This window comes from Neomonachus schauinslandi, chromosome 7 (assembly GCF_002201575.2).
Source record: "Neomonachus schauinslandi chromosome 7, ASM220157v2, whole genome shotgun sequence".
Lineage (NCBI taxonomy): Eukaryota > Metazoa > Chordata > Mammalia > Carnivora > Phocidae > Neomonachus > Neomonachus schauinslandi.
In genome coordinates, this window is record NC_058409.1 from 93,212,133 (window position 1) to 93,230,800 (window position 18,668).

General features: G+C 51.1%; 1 protein-coding gene across 2 annotated transcripts in view; it reads left to right on the forward strand.

Annotated features, from left to right (window-relative positions):
* SLIT3 (slit guidance ligand 3) overlaps positions 1 to 18,668 on the forward strand; it is a 592,885-nt gene that overhangs the window by 529,367 nt on the left and 44,850 nt on the right. For both annotated transcript variants that reach the window (XM_021695640.2, XM_044917114.1), the window contains exons 20-23: positions 226 to 358; positions 12,090 to 12,158; positions 14,069 to 14,140; positions 14,766 to 14,837. In XM_021695640.2, the coding sequence (XP_021551315.2) occupies positions 226 to 358; positions 12,090 to 12,158; positions 14,069 to 14,140; positions 14,766 to 14,837 (346 nt within the window). The remainder of the gene's footprint in view (positions 1 to 225; positions 359 to 12,089; positions 12,159 to 14,068; positions 14,141 to 14,765; positions 14,838 to 18,668) is intronic.

Consider the following 18,668-nt stretch of genomic DNA (forward strand, 5'->3'; position numbering starts at 1 on the left):
AGCAGAGGGGTGGCCCTTTTCCCCGATCCAGACATACATTCTTTCCCCTTTACCCATGGAGGAGACCAGCAGCCTCCTTATTTCTGGTTCAGGCTCAGAGTGGAGGGCTTCCCTTTCCTGAAGACGGCTTGGTCCCTGGCACCCGGCCTCGCTCACCTGCCCCGCCCCCCCACCCCCCCCAGAGAAGCTAGTGTCCCCCCATGCTCACTTTGGGACCCTCCACAGGCAATGACGAGAGTAGCTGCCAGGTGGGCCCCCACTGCCCGGAGCAGTGCACCTGCGTGGAGACGGTGGTCCGGTGCAGCAACAGGGGGCTGCACGCCCTCCCCAAAGGCATTCCCAAGGACGTGACCGAACTGTAAGTACTCCCACCCTCTAACCCCACCTCCGCCAGCATCCGCCACGCTTTATCTCCAGTGTCCCCAGCACGACTGCCTGGGGCGCCCTTCCTTGAGTGGACCCTGGCACCGTGGCAGCAGAGCCTCGGCCAAGGGGTCGGGCAGCAGCTTCGACACGGGGACAGGAAGCACTCCTCCCCAGTGCCTCTGCCTGGCCGGCGACGACTACCTGGCCCTCCGGAATACAAGCAGGAGGGTTACCATCTTGTTTTCTAGATGCCCCCCCACCCAAGCCCCCTGCTCTGTACTCCCCCTTCCAGATTCCCCAGCAGTCTCTCAGTCTGACACCAGAAACAGCCCAGATCGTTGTAAAAACGATGCCCAGCAGGCACCGTGGCTTCCGGAGCACTTCTACCAACCTGCTCCCCCTTGCGGCTACCTATGTTACAGGTGAAATCTTAGTCCTGAGTCCTGCTCGTGCTCCACCCGGGAGCCATCTGACTCCCCACACCAACTCCTCAGGGCTGCTCCTGCCCCAGAGGCTCCCACTTAACAAGAGAGGTCTCATTCCCTTCCTGAGGCACTCTTCATGCTGTGGAGGAAACTGCCTTCCCGCCCCCTGGAAAGCTCAGCCAGTCCACAGGCAGGGAGGTGTCCCTGGAACGGCCCAGAGCACAGCCCGCACGCGCCATGTTCCTGCTTCCGCTGGGTCCCTCACTCACTCAGCGCCTGTCTGTTGCACGCCTGGTGGGTCGGGTTCCTCTGCTCGCACTGGGGAGACCCCCACCCGTGTGGGGCCCCCAGGTCACTGGGAAGGGAGACGTATGCTCCACTGTCTCAGCAGCATGTGCAAGATGACAACTCTGACAGTGCCACAAAAGAGAGGGCAAGGTCGCTGTGACACCCTAGAGTAGAGAGGCTCCCCTTGGTGTGGAGATCAGAGAAAGCTTCTCTGTGGAGATGAAGCCTGAAGGGTGAGGAGCAGATCCGGGGCGGGGGAGGCGGGAGGGGCGGCAGCTGCTGCGGGTCGTGGCGGGCAGAGCCTGGTGGGGTGTGACCGGGACCCAGAGTGCCAGCACGGGAAGACACACTCGCATGCCACTCCCCAGCCACATCGCAAGCGTGCACTGTGTCCCCGGACCCTGGGCACGCCCCTTCCTCTGGGACAGCTTAGCATGCACCCTGCCCTCTGACACAAGTGACAGAATTGACCAAGACACCAGCAGGGACTGTTCCTCCCACTGGGACTGGCTCTGCCAGTGCTTCGGGGGGAGGTGGGGGGTGGGGGGAGCCTGAGTAGGACACTGACTTAGAATAGCGGGTCAATGCCTGGGTGTGTTGTGGCTCCCAGCATCTCCCCGACACTCAAGGAGGCTGGAACCGGGCTGCCCATGCCAGGAAAGGAAGGGAGGGAGGGAGGGAGGGAGGGCGGAAGGAAGGAAGGAAGGAGGGAAGGAAGGACGGATGGAAGGACTTGATAGTCACTAAAAGGCGCACGACACCCTGTGTTTGGGCTCTGGCTGTGCTGCTGAGGTCTGCAAGAGCACCGCCTCATGGCGCCACCAGCCCCGGGCCCTTCCCTCTGCCGGTGGCATGGGGTGGGGGCTGCAGAAATGACCCAGATACTCACCTCCTTCCTGGACCAACTGAGTGCCAAGTGACACATGCCAAAGAGAAGAAAATGCCATGAAAACAAGCCTGTGGATGCTTTTCCCCAAAGCTCATGAAATAGAGATTGAAATAACAAAGATAATTGGCTGTAATGATAAAGTAAACACCAGAGCTTGGGGAGACCTGATCTCCTGCTTTGGAAATGATGGCACCCCCCACGGCCAAACTGGTTTCCAAAGCACACCCAGGATGGCAGCCCTGAGCTCTGAGCCCAGACCATCTCCCGGAGGCAGTGGAGGAGGAGTATCAGGGGAGGGGTCCGGATAAAGGGGGAGCAGGGAAATTGATGCCAGAGAAAGTGAAAGTCAACCAGCCCAGAAAGCAGTAGCTTGGAGGCCTCAGGTTCAAGGACCAGAATCAGTGTTTGGATCCAGGGCTGGCTTTCCAGCTCCCTCAGGCATCATCAGTGGTCTCAGGCAGAGCTGCCAATGTACAAAACAAAATTAAGTTTAATTCACTGAGAAGGAAAAAAAACAACAACAAAGTTCCATAGCATTTCTCCAAAGGGAGGGTGAGGGAGCCTACTGCAGGCACGAGCGAGCAAGGTGGTACCTTACAGGCGGGAAGTGAGTTTTCCTCTGTCAGCCCTCTGCAAACCCCCAGCCTGCTCTCTTCTTGAGTGAGGGCCACCTGGGACCTGCGGCTCTCACCCTTGCTGGTTCAAGCAGTCCCTGAGGTAGGCATGCAGTCCCCCTGGCTCTCTCTCAGTGCTGAGAACCAAGAGCCACTCCCCAAGCCTCATCTCCAGTAAAGCAGCCAATCAGGATCAGAAGGTAGCTTGGTCTGACCCCAGATCCCATGCTCTTGTCCCCTACCCCAGAAGTTCTTAAATTTGGGGTCTCAAGACCCCTTTAGGTTTTTCAAAAGCAATGAGGACTCTGCTTTTGTTTATGTGGTTATAGCTACTGATATTTACCAAATTGGAAAGTACTACTGAGAAATTTTTTTAAATGTTTATTAATCCATTTAGAAATAATTTACTCATTACATGTTTATATAAATAGCAAACTTCTATGAAAAACAAACAGAAACAAATTTAATTGAGAAGAGTGACATTTTTACAAATGTGGTAGAAGGCAACTGGATTTTCATAACCACTTCAGCATTCCCTCTGTGGTGATATGATGTTTTAGGTCAAGTACAAGAAGAAAATCTGGCTTCACATAGACATGTAGTTGGAAAAGGGAGGAGAATTTTAATAGCCCCTCCAAATAATTGTGGATATTCTTCTTTGATGATACACCAAAATCACATGGTGGAAGTTTCTTAAAGGCCAGTTGTTGTGTGGAACCCAAAACCACATCAATGGACTTTCTATACTCTGTTACTTGAATGGAGCTTTCCCCCATGAAGGATCCTGTAACAGTGTGCATTGGTCATTGGGAAGATGCTCCTTCACTGAGTTATGCAGATCTTCCTGAAGTTGGCACCTTGCATTACACAGTATCAAAAACGTTCTAGCCGGTAACATCACCACAGATGCCCTCAGAAGAGTCTCCCAGTAAAGGGATACTGCTCAGTGTAGCAGTTATAAGTTTTCTAAACTTTTAATTTTCACTTGGAAGCAAGCTTGAATTTTATCACTGCCAGTAAGTACTAGTAGTTGTTTTCCTGGAAGTGACAGGCTTATTATTATTATTTTAAGATTTTATTTATTTATTTGAGAGAGAGAATGAGAGACAGAGAGCACGAAAGGGAAGAGGGTCAGAAGGAGTGGACTGCAGGAGATGGGGAGGGGTGCATTGTTTGCTGGCACTAGATTCTCATTCTCCTCTCTAGCCCTCAGGAAGATGTGGATTTACAGGGTTTGTTTCCAGAATCAGGAAGGTCTGATGTTAATAAACATCCCCTTAAATGCAAGCAAAGAGAGTTTTTAGGTCTCAGTTCTTCCGGAATGGCAAGCCTGAGTCTACGAGGCTCATGGCCCAGCAAGAACAGAACTTTTCTGAAGCTGATGAGGGCCTACCTTTGCAGACTGAATTTGTGTCACCTACCTTGGGGGCTGATATGTCTGCTTCTGCCCTGCTGTCAGTAAGCTTTTGTAGGCTTGCTTCTAAATCAGGACCCTGCTGTTGACTTCTAGCAGGGGTCTGGATTGTTTGCCTGCTAGTGTGTAATTACCTGAGTGGTTCTTAAAGTGTGGTCCACGGGCCACTGGGGCTCCTCTAGACTTTTTCAGGGCTCTGTGAGACTGGAACTACTTCTTTGATAACATTAAAATATTGTTTTCCATTTATACTGTGTGAGGAAAACTGCTGGCACCTCAGTATGAATCAAGGCTGTGACACCACATGATAACAAGACTATAGTCTTCCCCTTTAAGTACATGCAGGTAAAAAAAAAAAGCCAGTTGCACTTGAGAATGCCCTCCGTGAAGCAGTGAAAAATTATTAATTGCTTTAAACATCAACCCTTGAACACACATCTTTTTAATATTCTGCGTGGCAAAACAGGAAACACGCATAAAGCATTTCGGCTTTGGTTTTCCAGAGAAAAAGCTCTGGTGTCACTGAGTTACAAGCTGAACTAGCCGTTTTTTAAAAATTTTCTTCCACAAAACACCATTTCTCCTTAAAAGAATGACTAGCAAACAGGTTATTCTGGGATGGATATTTAGTAGACAATGTCTCAAAAGTAAAAAAAAATAAAATAAAATAAAATAATAAGGCTGTCAGGGGCGCCTGGGTGGCTCAGTTGGTTGGGCGACTGCCTTCGGCTCAGGTCATGATCCTGGAGTCCCGGGATCGAGTCCCACATTGGGCTCCCTGCTCAGTGGGGGGTCTGCTTCTCCCTCTGACCCCCATGTGAGGACTGTGAGCATGGATTTGTTTTCCCACCACTGACATCCCGAGGAGAGGAGAAGGGAAGGATGACATATCTCCCCCAGGTACCACTGTTGGAAGAGGGGATTTATGCTGGGGTGTGGAGTCTGTGGACATCCTGGGAAGCAGACTCACGGTACGCACACATCCACAGCACTGATAGGAGGCTTGAAAGGGTTTGGGGCTTAACCACCAGAGCACGGGCTGAGACAAAGCTCTGTGAGACTGAGTATGGCAGGAGGTAATGAGAAGAATGCACTGCTTGAAGGAGGGGGTAGGACCTGGCCTGGCACTGGTTAACTCCAGGGGGCCCGAAGATGGGGATCTGGGGTACAGCAAGCAGCTCAAATCTAGGGCGACAGAGGTGTGTGCTAGAGAAGGGGTAGAGCAATGTAGGAAGTGACAAGCACGGAGGAGTGGCAGGGACAGAATGTGCTCTGGGATAGGGAGGAGGGCAGGCAGTTCTGCCCACCCTAGGCTTTAGGAAACCAAGGGAAGATGTGTCTGGCCGGCTGCGATCCACCACAGTCAGCAATCCGAGCACGTACCGTGTGCCAGGCACTGTGATCGATGGTTTCCATACGTGATCTGACTTAATCCTCCCAGGAATCCTATAAGGCAGGTACTGTTACTCCCATTTTGCAGAGAAGGTAACTGAGGCTCGGGAAGGTTGAAGAATTTCTTGAGAACACACTGCCAAGAAGCAGCAGAACATCAACTCGAGCCCAGGGCTGTCTGACCCCAAGCCCCATCCTTTAGCGACTCAACTACTCCTTTGGCAGAGGCCTGGGTCCCCCATGTGCTCTGCCCGGTGGCCTGGCTCGTTGATTTGCAGGAGACCGTCATGCGTCTCCTTGGAACCTGCCACCTGCATTTCAGTGGGGACAAGGCAAACATGGCGCCCCTGCCATGATGCTAGAGGGACCTGTCACTGGTTCCGGCTGGGCCCGTCCTGACAGCCGTACCCTATCTGGCAATACCAGCTGCTGCTTTCTTTTTGCATATTGGCACCTCCCCATCCCTGCCTGCTCGGCAGGTTCCCCAGAGCACTTTAGAGAGCAAGTGCCCAGCGCTGACTATATTCTTGCCTTTCTCTGGCCCGGGGAAGGGACAGAAATTGCCTGCAGCCAGCTGGAGGGCAGCTGGCTCTGGGCAGGGCAGCACTCAGGAGTCCTGGCACAGGCCTTGGCCCAGAGAAGCCCTCAGCAGATGGCTTCAGTAGAGGACACTTCGAGGCTATCAGGCAGTGATGGCCATCTGTGGGAGGGACTGAGGGAGGCCAGAGCACAGGCCACAAGCTGAGAGAAGCCCTCTTCACGCATTCAGGTGTTCACTGAGTTTATTGTGCCAGATAATGTCCCAGGAGCTGGGAACACGGCAGCTAATGTGACAGATAAGACCCCTGGTGTCAGAAACTTAGGATGTAAGAAGGCTAATCAGGAAATTAGGCATTTCAGATAGGACAGAGAATAGTGTTTCCCAGGAAAAGGGGGCGGGGGCAGGACGTGGAAAGCAGTAGAAAGAAAGAAAATGTTTTGTGCAGACCCAAATGTGGAAAGATCTTAAAGTTAGAAGACCAGAAGACCAGTAATGGAGCAAATAGAATGGAAAAGAGACTGGTGTGTCCTGAAAACTCAAGAAGGATCTGCAGTTCCCGTAGGCCATGGTGAGAGCTGACTCCTTATCCCAGGAGAAATGCGGGAGCCAAGGAAGAATTTTAAACAGGAAAGTGACATGATGCGATTCTCATTTTAGAAATACTGTCTGGAAGAAGAATAGAGAATAGACAGCAAGGGGATCCTTATCTGTGATATGTATTCATATTCATATGTATTATTGGATGGAGAGTGTGTGTGTGTGTTCAGAACACACTGAAAACCACTGTGCTGAGCACTGCTCCAAGGGCTTTCACAGAGACTCGTTTAATCCTCATAATCACTTCCAGATGGCGATCATGATAAGCCCCCTTTTGCAGATGAAATGCAAGCTCAGAGAGGTGAAGTAAGTTGCCCAAGGTCACACAGCTATTAGCTCGTGGAGCCAGGATGTGAGCCTGGGCTGCCTGACTCCTGAGCGGGAGCCACATCATCCTAGGCCCCTGGTGGAAACCCTGGCCATGAGCGGGGCTCCTGGAAGGCAACTGCCCTTCTCCTTCTCCATTCAGCAGGTCTGAGAGCTCTGCATGTGGCACTTATCCGCACCACAAAACTCCCAACAGAAGTGGGGGGCATCCCTTCGACAGAGCTCTGTGTGGATTTTCATGTGAGGCAGCCGGATCCTCCTGCTCGAGCTGGGGCTAAAACAGAGCATTTAAATGCAGATCAACACAAAGGTTGACCCACTGGAGAAGCTCTGATCCTTCTGAGGATGGCAGGGCAAGAATGCTGTCTCCTAAAAGCGTCCCTCTGGGACCGGGCTGCAGGCTACAGGCAATTTTGGAGTTCAGAGTCTTCATGAAGGGCTTTGCACAAAGAGAGCTTTCCCACACAGCCACCTCTGTATTTGTGATGTGAAGCCTTTTGATTCCGCGTCTTCTGTGCCACAGCACCAGGTTGCCAGGGACGTGGTGCCCTTAAAGCGGCTCCCACACGGGCCCCCCTCAGCCCTGCCGGGCCGCACGCAGCTCTCCCTGGGGACTCCTGGGGTTTGCATCACACGGATGGCATTTCCTGAGCATCTGCTGCCAGCCAGCATCCTGGGATGCTGCAGCAAGCAGCCATGGCTCCGCCCCACTAATCACAGACTCACACGTGGACGTCACGGGGGGTGAGATGCTGGGAAGAAATTGCACTGAGAGCTTGGACTGAGTAGCCTGTCACGTCCCCAGTGGGTGTGGGGGATGATGTCGGGGAGGCAGTGTGCCAGCTGAGCTCTGAGCAGCCGTTGGAGTGAACTAGCAAGGAGGGGGGAACACGCGTGCTCCCAGACCTGCCCCCCAAAAGGAGCATGGGGCACTCAGAGGGCGGGGCTGAGGCCAAGGGAGGGTTTGCTGTGGGGTGAACAGGAAAGGCAGGCAGGGCCTGGGACGGTGAATCTCATGGGTCAACTTGACTGGGCTGTGGTGCCCACGTGTTGCCCAGAAGGTATTTTGTGGATGCAGTTAAGTAAAGGAGATTACTCAGAATAATGAGAATGTAGACCTCATATAATCAGTAGAAGGTCTTAAAAACAAAAAAACTAGAGTTTTCTGTAGAAGGGGGGAATTCTGCCTTAAGATCGTAACAGAAGTCCTACTTGAGTTTCCAACCTGCTGTCCCTTCCTTAAAGTAAATTCTCTCTTGGGGCGCCTGGTGGCTCAGTCGGTTGGGTGGCCAACTCTCGGTTTTGGCTCAGGTCATAATCTCAGGGTCCTGGGATTGAGCCCCATGTCAGTCTCCACATTCAGTGGGGAGTCTGCTTGAGAATTCTCTCCCGCTGCCCCTCTCCGCATGCATGTGGGCACTCTCTCTCTCTCTCTCTTTCTTTCTCTCTCTCAAGTCTTTTTAAAAAATTTTTAAAAACAAATTCTCTCTTCCTCTGTATATATATTTATATGTGTGTGTGTGTGTGTGTGTGTCTCTCCAATTGGTCTATTTCTCTAGAGAACCCTGACTAATCTAGGATGGGCCACAGAGCTTGGAGGGATTTGGGCAGGATTCAGGTAGTCCTTCTCTAGCAAGCAGTGGAAGCCAAGGAAGGATTTTAAGCAGGGAGCAAGGCTGATCCAGTCAGCATCGGCAGAGCACCGATCAAAGCCAGGTTGGAACCCAGGGAACTGGCACGGCAGGCCCAGAGGTTCCAGAAGCATCTGTGTCACGTTGCCCATCCTCCAGCCAACTCCCACCTTGCCGGAAGCTCCCTGTGTCAGATGAGCGTGCTGTCGGCCTCCCTGAATTCCAGTGGTCATTTTATGTGTTCATTCAACTGTTCAGCAAATCTATATCATCTATAATCATCTATAGAGCATGGCCTGCCTTACGGATGGACGTGGGCAAGGCACAGGGCATTCTTTGAAACCACTGTAGGTTTTGTTTGTTTAATCCAGGGCCCTATGAACAGCCCTTCTCTTCATTTGTTCATTCATTCATTCAGCAAATATTTGAGGTCCTATTGTGCGCTAAGCCCTACACTGTGCTCTGGGGATGCAACAGGAAACAGAAGTGGCCCCAGATCCCTGCTGCATGCAGCTTCTGTTCTAGGGGAGGTGAGAGAGTAAGTTCTGTGGTAGAGTGAATCCTCTCAGGACAGAGATGGCCAAAGGCGAAAACAAGGAGCTCCAGGTGGAGAGCTGAAATAGCATGGTTTGACTTCTTGGGCCGTGCAGCCCAGCAGACCTGATTCCTCCCTCTCTGAGCCTCAGTGTTCTTGTCAGCAAAATGGACCAAACAGCCAGCAAGATCCTCTTGAGAGGATTGGATAACAGACCAGAGTCTCTGGATCCCATAGTACTAGACTATGCACCTGTTGTTTCTGTGTTGTTATTTTCCTTGTCACTATGTCTCCTTGTCTGTGAGGTTAAGTAACTTGCTTCAGATGTGCTTGTCATGGGCCCTTCTGTAAATACCCCAGCAGGGAGACATGGGGTTGTGGTATCTTATTCTGGGTTTCATCTTAGATGTCTCAAGTTTGCTAAGTAGTTGTAGCAAACAAACGAGAGTGAGAGAATGAGCAGCATGGGAGAGGGTGAGCCGTCTCTGCCAGCCTGAGGCTAGACCCCTTCAAGTGGCTCCCTCATGGTTAATTAGCCTCCCTCCAGCAGAGACGCTCCCTGGCGCAGTGCCTCCGCACCAGCCCTGCTCATTCATCCAGCTCCCTCCCTCCCTCCATGCCACACTGTCCACAAAACACTCCCTGAGGGCAGGTGGCCCAGCATGACCCCAGAATCCCACCACACCCACAGAACCTCCCTGCCCAGTGGAGAAGGCTGGAAGCTCTTCACACGCCTGCTCCTTGCCCCCACTGTTGAGCCACAGGGCCAGTGTCCACACAGAATGTGAATGCCCGGCCACCCGTCCTTCAGGGCAGAGCAGAAGGGTGAACGCAGGCTAAGTTCTCCTGTGACACCAGCACCCCCTGCACCCGTCTGCGGTCACTCACTGCACTTGGAATAAACCCACCTCCGAGGCTTCAGGGTGATCTGCCCATCTCCCTTAGCCCACCAGACCGGCCTCCCCGGCCTTCTTTCTCTGCCTCAACAACACCCAAGCTCAGGGCCCTCCACAGGCCTCACTCTTGCCCGACTGTCCCTCCTCCCCTGCTCTTGCCATCCCAAGCATCCCCACCTCAGCTGCGACTCCATCCCAGAACTTTGCTCCTTTCCTTCAAAGCCCGCATCACAGTTTGTAATTTATGTCGCTTTCTGTGTATGTCCTCTCTCTCTCCCCCCCCACTTTCCCTCTTCCCCTCTCTCTCCCACTCCCTCCCCCTTCCTCTCCACATTAGATTTTTAAATGCCAGAAAGTAGGCATCACGCCTGTCTTCACCAGGATATACACTACCTGGCACACTGCAGTTGCCCAATAAACATTTCTGCCTGAACAAATGAATGCATCAGCGAACACATTTCTCTTAGCTCCTCTGCCTGAGGGCATGATCTAAGTGTATGTGGCTGAATTTTAGGCCAGATGATCAAGCTCCCTGAATGCAGAAATGGACTCTGGTTCATCTTTGTATCTACCCCTCTCGTCTAGCATAGCTCTTGGCACATAATAGGTACGCCACAAAGGATTAAGGACCAAGGGGACAACAATCCAACATGCCATGGCAACCTCAGACCATATGCGGTCCTGCCCAGTGCCCTGGGCCATGAGGATTCCCAGAGGCCAGCCCTGGAAATAAAGTCACTTGGCCCTAATTTAAGGAAACACCCATTCCAACTTGTCCTTAAAGCTAAGCCTGGTTTGGTCATTGACAAACTCACTCCTATCCTGTTTTAACCCATGTCCTCCCATTCAACCATTCGGTGGTGGGTCTGCTGGATGCCAGGCGGTGTACCAGTACCTTGTGACTCCAAACGCAGCCTACAGACCAGCACTTCCCACCCTCACCCAGCAGCCTGTTAGAAATGCAGACTCTCCAACGCGCCACAGACCTACCAGATTAGAATCTGCCTTTTAGCAAGATCCCAGGTGATGTGTACCTATGTTAAAGTTTGAGAAGCACTGGGCTACAGATAAAGATGGAGGGTCTGCCCTCTTGGAGCTTAAGGCAGACTCTGCACCTGTGGGCCTCGGCACCATTCCAAGAGGAAGCTCTGGGGGCCTTATGTCAAGGGAGATTCGCCCAGGAGACCAGAGCAGGCATTGTAAGCCATCTTCAAGGTTTTGTCATTTTGTCCCGAGAGCAACAGGAAGCCCAGGGGGAAGGAGTTTACAGCAAGGATGGCAGTGAATGAATTGGCCCATGTCACCTCTTGAGGGTAGTCGTCACTTTTGTAATTCGTGATCAAAACAAGACTTCCTTCTCTTGTCCTCAAGCACACTCGAGTGTTGGAGGAGGTGGCCTCATCCCAGGTGAGCAGGTCAGTGCAGGACCCTGAAGTCCAGTCAGGTCTAGGCTCAAGCTTTGCCTGTCCAGCATGAGTCTCCATCTGTTGGTACGTCCCCCCGCCCGCAGGCAGTCATCCTGCTGGGAACCACAGCACAGTGCTCCAGGAACATGTCCTTTTTCCTCAGCTTCTGGTGCACATCGGACATATGCAAGCCTGAATTAGGGTTCTTAACAGGAATCGTGGCTCAGCTCTCCCATGTTCTCCAGTAGCTAAGTAGAGGCCATAGGAACTGTGGTAAGACTGTAGTCAGAGAGACCTGGGTTCGAATCCTAGCTCAGCCACTCACTCGCTGTGTGACCTTGGGCAAGTGTTTAAACATCTCTGAAATTGTTGCCTCAGGTGTGAATCCTTGCCATGTGAGAGTATTGTGAGGGCTGGGCACAGAGTGAGTGCTTTATGTATTCAAGAAATGTTTACTGGACACCTACTGTGTGACAGCTGTGTACACACTCTGGGGGGTCCAACACTGGACGGTTTCAGACAACAGCCCTGCCATCATGGAGGATAGTGGTCCAGTGGGGGAAAGTGTCATTTGTTGAATAATCACACAAATCAATATTAAATGACAAATGTAGTATGTGCTTTGAGGTGGGGGCAGGGGAGAAAAGGAGCTTTGAGAGAGCAAAACAGAGGCCCGACCTAACCCAGAAAGTCGGAGGAGGGGTCTCTGAGAAATGACCATGTATGCAGTGTCTCTTGACCAGGCGTCACTCTGCACCTCTCTTTCAGGTACCTGGAAGGAAACCACTTAACAGCCGTGCCCAGGGAGCTGTCTGCCCTCCGACACCTGACACTTATGTAAGGAGCCGGGCATGGGGGCGGGGGGGCATGTAATGTTCTCTCCTGGGGGAGCTCAGGAAACTATGTGGAGGGTAAGAGAGGATGGTCTGTGGGCTTCACGGCATTCCTACGCTTTCTCCCGGGGTGGAGCAGAGAGGCAGCTGGGAGGCATGAGCCATTCTGATGTGGCAGGCCTTACCAGTGAGAACTACACAGAGAAATACCCAGAGCCTGGCATCACTGACCATCCACATCACCTTCCTCCTTGGCTTAGGGACAGGTGGGGGAGCCTCTGACTTTCTGGGGCCCCAATTAAATCCTGAGACTCCCCAGCCTCCAGTTTCTTGTAAGCTGCGGCCACACTGAGGTTTGCCAGAAGCTTAAATGAGCATTTCTTCTTCCTCCTCTAGTTGCCTAGAAAATGTTCCAAGTAGGGCGCCTGGGTGGCTCAGTCGTTAAGCGTCTGCCTTCGGCTCAGGTCATGATCCCAGGGTCCTGGGATCGAATCCCACATCGGGCTCCCTGCTTGGCGGGAAGCCTGCTTCTCCCTCTCCCACTCCCCCTGCTTGTGTTCCCTCTCTCGCTGTGTCTCTCTCTGTCAAATAAATAAATAAAATCTTTAAAAAAAAGAAAAAAAGAAAAAAGAAAATGTTCCAAGTAGATGGTTCAAATTAGGTTCCTTCATGTGGTAGCTCCTACCGGCTCCAAGTCGGCCAAGACCCAGGAAAAACTCCCAAATGAGGAGCAGGGCTGCGGGGCATGGGTGGGGCCCAGGAAGCTGGGTGGTCCATGAGCTTTGCCCCTGAGAGCATCACTGCCTTGCCAGGAGGGGAACCATAAGGGTACAAAATAATTCCTTGAGCGAGTGGTCATTGGAAGATCACCCTGGCTGCTCAGGGAGCAGGGAGCCAGTCCACAGGGGGAGAAGGAGAGTTCTTTCAGAATGAATCACTGTTGCCCTTGGGAAAGTGGGGCTACTGAAGAAGGGTGGAAGAAAGCCACCTGTCACCTCATTCAGGCTGGCTTCTTACCTATCCCCCAAACCAGCCTCTAGGTGAGATTTCTCCACCTCGGCCCTGTGTGCATTTGGAGCCAGGTCATTCTGGGTTGTGGGGCTGTGCTGGACACTGTGGGATGTTCAGCAGCATCTCAGGGCCTCTACCGATGAGATGCCAGTAGCGTCCCTCCCCAAGTAGCGACAACCAAAAATGTCTCCAGACATTGCCACATGTCACTGGGGAAGCAAATGTGCCCTGAGTCGAGAACCACTCCTCTAGAGCAATGGTTCTCACCCTCAGCTGATTAATTTGTTTGTTTAATACTGATGCTTCAAACCATCCTCAAGCAATTAAATCAGAATATCTGATTTGTAAACCAGAATATCTGGACATGGGACCCAGGCCTCGGAGGGTGTAAACACTCTCCAGGGGATTCTAATGTGCAGCTACTATTGGACACCACTGCTTGGGATAGTTGTCCCTGAAGAGAAGCTGGAGGTTGTATTTGGCAGAGCACTACACCCCCACCAACCTCATTCCCCCTAAGAGAGAATCTGGTAAGATGGGACAAATGAATGCCAGAAGTGAGAGAGGAACAGTGGAAGAAAGGATTGACCTGGGGAAAATGGCGCTAGAATAAGGAGAGATCTCGTGTGTTCTGTGTTGCCGGGAGGATGAGATGGAAGGATAGACTTGTAATTGAATGGTTGACTAGGTGAATGGATGGATGGATGAACAACAAACGCTTGAATGAGGGATTGAATAAATCTTGAATGAAAATATTGGATGAATGGGCGGATAGGTGAGTGGATGGATGAATGGATGGACAGACGGACGGACAGCAGGCATACACAAATGTGTGAAAGTTGGGAATGACCCCCTACAGATGCAACAACAGTAAAGTATGCCCTTCTATTTTACTTTTCCTAGTGACCTGAGCAACAACAGCATTGGCGTGCTGACCAACTACACCTTCAGTAACATGTCTCACCTCTCCACCCTGTGAGTACAGTGGGGTGCTGCGTGTAACAGGGGCCTGGCAGTAAGTGGCGTGTGGCCATCCTCTCTCCCTGCCCCTCAGGCCTATGTTCTCTGCTCTAGTGATCCTCAGGGCTATGGCTGCCCCCATGTAGAGCAGACCTTAATCACCAGAAGGAAAATAAAGTAGGGCAGAACTCTACTGTCTGGGCAGTTAGAGAGGAACTAACACCTAATTACTTCTGAAGAAGGCCCTCTTTGGAACACCTTCTGTGATTTGTGAATTTTCTTTCCCAGTGGAGGGTTTCCCTACACAACTATATTTTGCTCAGATCCATTTATTTCCCATTAGCTCGGCACACTGTGAGCACTGACCATTTGACAATAGAGGGAGGTGATGGCAAAGCTGGTTAGGAGGCCCGCCTGCCGTGGAGCACGAGAGGAAGCTGGGGAAGCAAAGCCAGTGAACTTTCTGGAGCGGTGAAAGGTGTTTCTCTTCCCTTTATTGTTGGGATGGTTTTTTGTCAATATCTTAAAATTAGAAAGATAAAGAAACCATTTGCTTTGACTGGTCCGCAGAATGGACGGTACGGCCGTAAGTAGCTGAGACTAGGAATGGCCAAGAGCACACCTGTGTCTTCTTCTGCAGGATCCTGAGCTACAACCAGCTGCGGTGCATCCCTGTCCACGCCTTCGACGGGCTGCGGTCTCTCCGAGTGCTGTGAGTGCCCCAGAGCCCCGATGCCCACTTGTGCTTAACCAAGTCCAGCACGCAGTGCTGAGTGCTCCTATCCACCCCCACACCTCCCCAGCCCGGCGCTCCCACGGGCCAGCACAAATCACAAGCCACTCTGAGTTGGTGCTGCTTCTTGTGCACAGCGAGATTGCTAGCACCTCCCTGGTGAGGATTAGCACGTGCAGTTGTATTCTGCACCCTAGTAGAGCACAGTGTGTGGTTTGTGGCCACAGTGCTGAGGACCACTCCGCTGTTGGTCCCTCTGGCTTTAGAGGGGCAGCGGGAACACTGTGAACCTGTGCAGGGTGTATCAGAGGTCACGAACTAGAAGCCCAGACGCCTGGTTCAGCTCCCAGACAGCTATGAGTTAGCCACTGTGGAGTCAGTTGGCTCACAGAGTATCTTTTCAAAACAACAAAGTTTTAATAAGTTGCTAACAGTTAAACATCAGGAGGCTTCTCATACAAATCCTAATTTCTAATCTCTCTTGGAAAATGGAGAGATGTGGCCATTCCGGGGCTCCCATCTATATTCTTGCAAGGCTGAGCAGACCTGCCCCTTTAGACGGGGTTCTGGAGTCTGCAGCCTCCATACCTGCCCCCCACCTTATCACCATATGACACCTGCCTCGCCCTGTCCTACTCAGGGTAGAGGGCAGCCCACTGAGGCAGGTGAGTTCCTAGCAAAGACAAGATGGCCACAGAGTCTACCTACTTTCCAAGTGTGGCTCTGCCCCTCCCTAGCTGTGTGTCTTCCGTAAAATCCAGGTGGTAATTACCTCACAGGGTTTTATGATGATTAAATGAAATGATGTACAGACAGGCTTACCATAGCTCTGGCCCATGGCAAACACTTTATAAATATTCACTTGCTACTACCGGTATTTGTTATTACCTTACAAGAGCAGGAATGGCATCTCTCTGGGCCACCCCCATCCCTAGGCCCTATTATCTATCACTTGATCTTTGTGCCTTGTCATCTTGCATATTTTGTTGGCAAAGGAGGATCCTTTGAATGATATTCCCATGAGGACAGAAATGCCACTTTTCATGGCCACTGCCCTCTATAACCCTTTGCAACAGTGCTGTGAGATTGAGGGGATTTTGCCCATTGTAAAGACGGGAAAACCGAGGTCCAGGTTGTAACTGGCCCCAAACCCAGCAGTCAGGAGGCTGCAGCATCCAGCCTCCTGACTCAGAGCCCTGGGACCCTTCTCAGGACCCAGTAGCAATCAGCAAACAGCACCCAGTGAGCCCGTCCATTCCAGAGCCCCCAGGCTGATGTGATTTATTGAAGCCCACAAAACACCAGTGTCAGCAACAACTCCCGCCACGTGTCATCTGCGCTCTTATTAAAAATCAGTTCTCTCGGGGCAAAGAAGTACCCACGCTGACAGTGTGCAATCTGTTATTGTCCGTTATTTATTATCCACCTTCTCGGGGGAGTTTGAGAATGGAAACATCAGCAGAACCATTTCCCTGTTTCCAGTTGAACGCAGTGGGAGATGGGCTCCTCTCATTGGCCGGGGCTGGGGCTGGTCCTGCTGCCCCCTCCCACTTCCCACCGTCCCCCCTCAATCCCAACCAATTGTCTCCCATCCTGGTCTTCCAGTTCTCCGCATGGGTTTGCTGCCAGGGGCTGCTGCCAATTTTCATGGGACCTATGTGCCTACATTTATAATTCGAGTGGTTCCAGTGGGGCAACCCAGCACAGGAAAGGGAGGGAGACTGAGAATGCTTGCCTGTCCATTTGTCTGGTCTCCCAGGGTGGCAGCGAGAACATCACCGGGGTTTCCTGCTCCCCAGGCACCTCGTCTGTCCCATTGCAGACTGCTCTCATTCATTCATTGGGAACACACAGCAACATACCACATGCTTCTGCTTGCGTCTTGAATTAAGAATTAGTAGGCCTATGGCATCATCATTTTAGAATCATGGGATCTCATAGATAATAAGTGGTCTTAGAGGCCCTCGTTGCAACCATATACCTCAGTGGGGAGCAACCATTTTCCTCATAAAGGCCAATTCAGGAAAAATAAAAATGTTTATGGATGACATTTCTTTTATGGTATTTGTATCCTTTTCTCCAGTAATTGCACAGCTAGGAATTTATGCTAAAGAATAATCCAATATGAGGGAAAGGTTCTCTGCATTAGGATCTTGGTTGCTCTGTTAATTTTTAACCTACATTTTAAATAGTACCTACAAGCGCCACAGTTTAAGGAAAAGCATAACACAGGCAGTCAATGAAGGGCAATTATTAAAAGAGGTAAAGATGAAAACGAGGTAGCAGTGTTGGGAAGTGTTTACCACATAGCCTTATGTGGAAAAGTAAACCTAATTGGTATATATGTCACAATTATAACTTGCATGCATTTATAACTATAAAGAAGGACTTTGAGGGACATAGACAAATGAAAAAAAAATCATTGATCGCTAACCGCTAATGTGAAGTTGTTCCTGTCATAAAAGAAGGCAGAGTTAAAGATGAATGAATGTAGTAGGATATTCACAATTTAGACGGTTAGGGGGCAAAGGTAGGTTTTTGTGAAATCAGGAGCTGTAATATCTACAATTGCATTTGAGCATTTCTCATTTCCAAAAGGTTTCCTTACTTTGATAAGAATTTCAGACATGACAACAGATCCATGGCTGCTGGCAGTTTGGGGTGGGGGAGAGAATAAGCATTGGGTTTAGCCAAGACAAAGGCCACAAAGTATTCTAGAAAGACCTGACAATTTAAGAGCGAGTGTGTGTGTGTGTGTATGTTGGTGGGTGGATGTGAATACGTTCCTGAGACAGGAGAGTTGTCAGGGAACCCTGAGTACAAAACACTGGGTGAAAATTTGCTTTTCCTAGTTTGCTCCTAATCTAAAGATAGCTAAAAGAGAACATTCTCATGGACATTCTAGTTCTTCTTCAGGGATCTGCGTGTTCCCTGATCTTTGCCCCACACTGAGCCACATGCCTTGTATGCATGTGTGTGGTCCCAGCTGTCACTCCCCAGCTGCAGGAGGGCCACCTGGAATCAGTTAGCTCTGGGAGGGCTGTTTCAGTATGTGCTCATGAGGGAGGGAGTGGGATTATCATTCATCATCCTCAGTATTTTTAGTCCCTTGTCCCTGGAGGAAGATGGTGCTTGCTATTTATGCACACGGGGCTGTTCATCCCTGCTCTACCAATTGCATGGGTCCTCCCTACAGCGTCTCTGCAAAGGGCTCCATTGCCCTTTGCTTGATTACCTTTAGAGACCAGGAGCTTGCTCCCTTCCCAGATAACCCCACTCCATTAAATTAATTAATTGATTAATTATTATTTAGAGCAGGGGGAGGGGCACAGGGAAAGAGAGAATCTTAAGCAAACTCCACACCCAGCGCAGAGCCCGATGCGGGGCTTGATCTCGAGACCCTGAGGTCATGACCTGAGCCGAAATCAAGAGTCAGACGCTTAACTGACTGCGCCACCCAGGCGCGCCGACCCCATTCCATTTTTTTTAAGATTTTCTTTATTTATTTGAGAGAGAGAGTGAGAAAGCATGAGCTGGGAGTGAGACAGAAGGAGTGGGAGAAGCAGGCTCCCCAAAGAGCATGGAGCCCAACTCGGGGCTCGATCCCAGGACCCTGAGATCATGACCTGAGCCCAAGGCAGATGCTTAACCGACTGAACCACCAAGGTGCCCCAACCCCACTCCATTTTTGACCGGCTGTTGAACATTAGACAATTCTGGTGAGCCAAAAGGTGATTCCTTATGGCCTCCAAACCCTGGTCCTGGTGTGGCCCTTTGGTGTTACCAAAAAATAAAATTAATTTTGAATTT